Below are 5,199 nucleotides of genomic sequence, written 5' to 3'. Positions count from 1 at the left end.
AGGGAACCTGGGTCTGTCCTTGGAAAGAATTAACCTAGTGACAAGAGTCTGGACTTCTTGTGTATGGGCTTCTCTCATACAGTGATTGCGAATACATTAAGCTTACTTTGGATTACACCTCGGAGGAATTTGTCTCTTCATGACTGCAGAGACGGCTTGCTGAGATTAACCTCCTGACTTGGGCTGTTAACTCGGGTGTTACAAAACCTCTCCAGGGTGCCTTGCATTACAACCCTGTAAACAGAGGATAGAAATTACTCTGTCACGTTAGTGGTGTCCTGTCTTAAAGTTTCAGATACAGCAGAAGAACCTCTGGGTTCAGCTACTGGTGAAGAGATGGAAGGTCAGCCATCTTCCTCGGGCTCGAATGCACAGAACCGAAGTGGAAACACCATTGATCCAGGGAAAAGTAGACCAATCAGGAGTAAATCTACACCAGTGAAACAAGGTGAGAAATAATAAGCATTCTATTCTTTGACTGTTTTCACTAGAAATGAAAGACGTTGCTTCTGTCTGGTGCTTATGATACTCTTGCCTGAGTCTAGCATTATACTACATTCCCAAACCATACTAAAGCATTGAATTTACCTTACTTCTCACAGTTCTGTGGTCTCTTTTCTGGAGTGCGGCATGCACATGGTGCCACGTGCACTTCAGTGAGGTCCTTTAAAATTTCTCTGGATGGAAAAGCTTGGTTGCTCTTAAACTTCTTGAGAATTACAGTTCCTTCAGGAGTTACAAAAAGCAAAGCAAACCAAAAGAAACCCCACCCTAAAACCCTGTCCTTTTATTAATCAAGTTTAAATCAAAGATGAAAAAAAAAGTTTTAAAAAAATTAAATATTTTTATCATAATCAAGACTAAGTGGTTTGTGATTAGAAGGAAAAAACTGTTTGAAAACTGTGGTATTTTGTCTCTGGGACATGTTAATCAGACTTGCCACTGAGGTGGGCATTGAATGAGCTATGGCTGAAACCCTGAAACCTTTGTCAAGTCTGTACTACTGTGCTGCAGCAGTGTTGTACGTTGCAGGTGAGCTTTTTGTATCCTGTGTTAAAAGAAGATAGTCAATCTTCTTTATCAGATTTGTAACTCTGAAAACATGTATTATTTTGGGTCCCAAGCCAGCAGGATACTGTATGTATTTTTAAGTTAAGGTGTTCAGCAATCCTAGTGAGCTTTCTTGGGTTATTTACTGTCTTGAAATTGTGCTTGCCACAAGTGTTCCCTGGACTAGCCTTTTGAGAACGTGCATGTAATGGGGAATACATACTGCTTGCAGAGTGTTATTTTAATGTATATAGGTTGGAAATTGATTTTAAGACTTTTTTTCTGCCTTGGCACCCTAGGTAGAGTTCATCTGACTACATGTTAGATGTTTGTGTTTCACCTAGTCACTCTGGGCTCCTTTTATTGACTGGATCTTCACTGAACTCTTCGTCAAGAGAGTTCGCAGTCCTTGCTTTCAGATAAGATGAACTGTGTTTACTTTGTCTGATAAATTTTCCCCTTAGAGCACCTGTTTGTCTCCACAGCATGTAAAGGTCATCTGTGGTGAGTAGCTCAGAGCTGGATCATCCCCAGAGCACACCTCAAAGGCAGATGAGGCGAATCCCACTTTTGGTACCCTATTTGGCTCGGGCGTGATGATGATAACCGATAGGGTTATTTTGTGTTTGCTTAGATCACTCTCCTGATGGACCACTTACAAATGGTGATGGCAGAGAACCTCGGACAGGAGTCAAGAGGAAGTTAAGTGCATCAGAAGATGATGAGCATCTGGAGGAGGCAGAGGAAGAGGAAAAGAAGAGAGAACTAAAGGAAAAATCTGGTTTATCTTCATCAGAAAGTGGGGAGTCAGGATCCAGTTCAAGTTCTGAAAGCAGAAGCGGCTCTGATTCAGACTCTGAATCAACATCTAGAACAGATCAGGATTACATTGATGGAGACCATGACTACAGCAAAGTTGTGCAATCCAAAAAACCCAAAAGAAAAATCAAAAGAAAAATCACCGCTGGGAAACGGAATTGGCAGGGCAGAGGTACAGGGAGGAGAGGTAGATGGGGGAGGTGGGGGAGATGGAGTAGAGGGGGAAGAGGTGGTAGAGGCGGAAGGGGCTGTGGCAGAGGAAGAGGTGGCGGCAGGGGAGGAAGAAGAGGCCGAGGAGGCCGAGGAGCCTCGCGAGGAGCTACCAGAGCCAAACGTGCCCGAATTACAGATGATGAATTTGAAAATCTGTTTGGAGGACAGTTTGGTGAAAATGTGTTTGGAGGGCGATTCAGTAGACCGCCTCGGATCAAAACAAGGAACGAGGGCAGGAGAACTGTCTTGTACAATGACGATTCTGATAATGACAATTTTGTGCACACCGAGGATCCTTTGAACCTTGGTACTTCCAGGTCAGGCAGGGTGCGGAAAATGACAGAAAAAGCCAGGGTCAGCCATCTCATGGGATGGAATTATTGACAGATGAAAAACTTTGGAACAATTTTAAAAGAACTTCAATGGCCTTCTACTGCAGGGATTTTACCAGAAAATCTACCAAGCAAGTTGTGCGGGGACTCCACTCACATTTCACAGTGGTGCTTTTCCATTATGTCAGTTTGCGTTTGTTTTAAAACTTCAGATCGCCACACTTCATTGGTCAAAACAAGCCTTATTCATTAGGCCTTAAATTACAGAAATTCTTCCCCACACACTACAAGTTCATCACATTAAAGAGGCTTCCAGCTTCTCAATAAGAACATGACATTTTGAGTCCCGATTATGACTTCCACCCCTCATTTTGTTTTTGTATTATAGAAATAGCACCTTCTTACAGAGTTTTTATGTGATTTCTGCCATAAATCCTTATACACAGTAATAATTATAACTTTTGCACAATACACCAATCCTAAAGGCAGCTATAAAATGTTTACAGTTTCTATATGGTAAGAAGGATCTGGATTATTTTAATCTTCCCAGGCCAAACGTTCATGAATTGTGCTGAACTGAAGTATGTCTATACTACAGTTATGGGGTTCCTGATGTGCTTTCTATCGGTTCTTTATTCATGTAAAAAAATGACAAAGGGTTGGTGCCTTGTAAATATGTAGCAAACCTTTGATGTGGTGTGTCCTATGTGTGCATTAACTTTATTAAAAAGAGAATACTTGAGAAGTATGAATATCTAGACAAAAGGTGCCAAATGCAAAAGTTACTTGCATCTATTTTCTTTTTGTCCTCTCGTATTTTTATAGTATTAATAGAGATTGTGCAGCTAAGGGGTAACTTCAACATTTGAAAGGTTCCTCCTCTTCAAAGCATAACGTGATTTTTAATAGTAGCTCAGCTACCTCTATTTACAACTACTGGAAACATAAAAGAAAATAGATGCTATTATTCAGTACGTGTTGGAGAAGAGGCAGGGAGGAGCGTAGAGGGATGGAATTGCTCGCGAAGTTGTAGAGTAACTGATCTTCATTATATTGACACAATGAAAGCAAATCTAAGTAATTATCAGAGTTTTTAGAAGCATAATGTTTTCAGCAGATGGCGATTTGTTTGTGCAGATAGGCTGACTGTCTCCCACACGTTTCTGCTGCCCCTTGCTCGGTGCAGATTTGTGTTTGTGTTTGGTTTAATTTGCCCCGTGAAGGTGATGAGGGAGCTGAACGGAGCGGTGGTACCTCAGGCGGCTGACAGTACGGATAAGCTCCCGTTCACATCCTCCAGATGGACTCTTGTATCTCAAGCTTCCAGAAGAGAATTCGTGTTGCACTGTATTCTTGTTATCCTGAAAATGCTGACTTGAAAACAGAAATCATTTTGATAGTAGTAGTACAGCATGTGATGACATTTGTAGTCTTGCTCCTCGGTGAACAGAAACGGGTGTTTGGCGTGGGCTGAGCTGGAGATGAGCAGCCTCGTACTACGTAGGGTCTGGCTGGAATATATATGGGACTTCACTTTTCTCCCGTCGTCCAAACGAATCTGACAGTTCTAGCTTGGTTAAGAGAGTGAGTTAGATTACGCAGAGAGAACAAACAAAAAAAGAGACTAGAGAGTTTTGGTGGAGTTTTTCAAGACTTGACTTTTTTTTAAAAAACTTTCATCCAATATCCTTAAGTTCTTCTGTGCACAGCTTGGTCAATAATTCTGGAAAACCTCAGGCAGCAAAGAGTGACCCATGTATATTCTCAGATACAGAAGGAATTTAATTTTTGACTTTCTATATTAAGCACTAGCTATTTTATCTCGCTTTCCAAAAATTCTAGTTAGATTCAAAATGACTTGAAAAAATGCAGAAGTTTAGTTTTGTGATGGAGGAGAGTATATCCTAAATTGCTCAGAGCATTAATACGAGTTTATGGTACAGTACAAAAATCACACTTTTAATTTTTTAAGGAGCGTTTTGAATCAGCCGTAATCCATTTCTGGACTTGATTCTTTTTGTGGTGGCGGGGGGTCGGGGGGGTGGGGAAAGGTGCAGAGGCTCTCCTAGTTCTGTATTGGGCTTTAAAATATAAACACCTGTCCTATCATCTCTCTCATATATATGTATATATATACACACATATATATTTATAAGAAATATATTATTTGTTTGACTGATTGGTCCTTCCACATATGGTAACCAGGAATAGCATGTATGCATCAGTTCATAGTCAGAATCATACCCTTTTTAGATCAGTCCTGTTGAGCTAATTTAAACACTATGGTTTCTGTTCTACAGCCTGAAAATCTTGAAATGCAAAAGAAATGCTTTTCCTATATTTCTGACTGGCCGAAGATCCACTTACTTATTTATTTTGTGTAGGGGTTGGGGAGAGATAAAACACGTGGATTCCAGAGAAATCATTTTATAAGTTTGTGTATTTTAGCAGCAATTAGAGTAATATTAAATATGTTCTTAAATGTATCTTTTCTATGTAACGAAGTACTGTGAAGATAACAGTGAAGCATCACTTTGCTGTGGCGTAAGTATTAATCAAATGTATTACATGATTAAGAGCTAGACAGCAGGGTGTGCTAGAACAACAGAACTATTGCTTATTGTAAAAAACAAAAACAAAACAACAAAAAAAACAAAAAAAGCGCTTTTTTTTTTGTGCATGAGAACCTTTTATAAGCATGAAAGAAATAACTTGTTTTTAGAGATGTTATTTTTACTTGGTTTTGTATCTGGATTCTTTCTCTGAGTTAGGCAATTGATTTCTC

At 39.9% G+C, this 5,199-nt stretch overlaps 1 protein-coding gene across 1 annotated transcript; it reads left to right on the top strand.

The window, feature by feature from the left end:
* Positions 1-309: 309 nt before the first annotated feature.
* LOC104167983 (bromodomain and WD repeat-containing protein 3-like) lies at positions 310-2,466 on the top strand. The gene is made up of 2 exons (XM_009708409.1): positions 310-448; positions 1,685-2,466. The coding sequence occupies exons 1-2, from the start codon at positions 337-339 to the stop codon at positions 2,464-2,466; spliced, it is 894 nt and encodes a 297-aa protein (XP_009706711.1). The 5' UTR covers positions 310-336.
* Positions 2,467-5,199: the final 2,733 nt, after the last annotated feature.

This window comes from Cariama cristata, unplaced genomic scaffold, assembly GCF_000690535.1.
Source record: "Cariama cristata isolate BGI_N322 unplaced genomic scaffold, ASM69053v1 scaffold18499, whole genome shotgun sequence".
Classification (NCBI taxonomy): domain Eukaryota; kingdom Metazoa; phylum Chordata; class Aves; order Cariamiformes; family Cariamidae; genus Cariama; species Cariama cristata.
This window is presented reverse-complemented; position numbering and strand designations above follow the sequence as displayed.

Bases quoted from the DNA above. Each gene is read 5' to 3' on its own strand.
- LOC104167983 (XM_009708409.1), top strand. From the start codon at position 337: ATGGAAGGTCAGCCATCTTCCTCGGGCTCGAATGCACAGAACCGAAGT. The intron at 449-1,684 runs GTGAGAAATAAT...GTGTTTGCTTAG, and splicing joins ATCTACACCAGTGAAACAAG to ATCACTCTCCTGATGGACCA.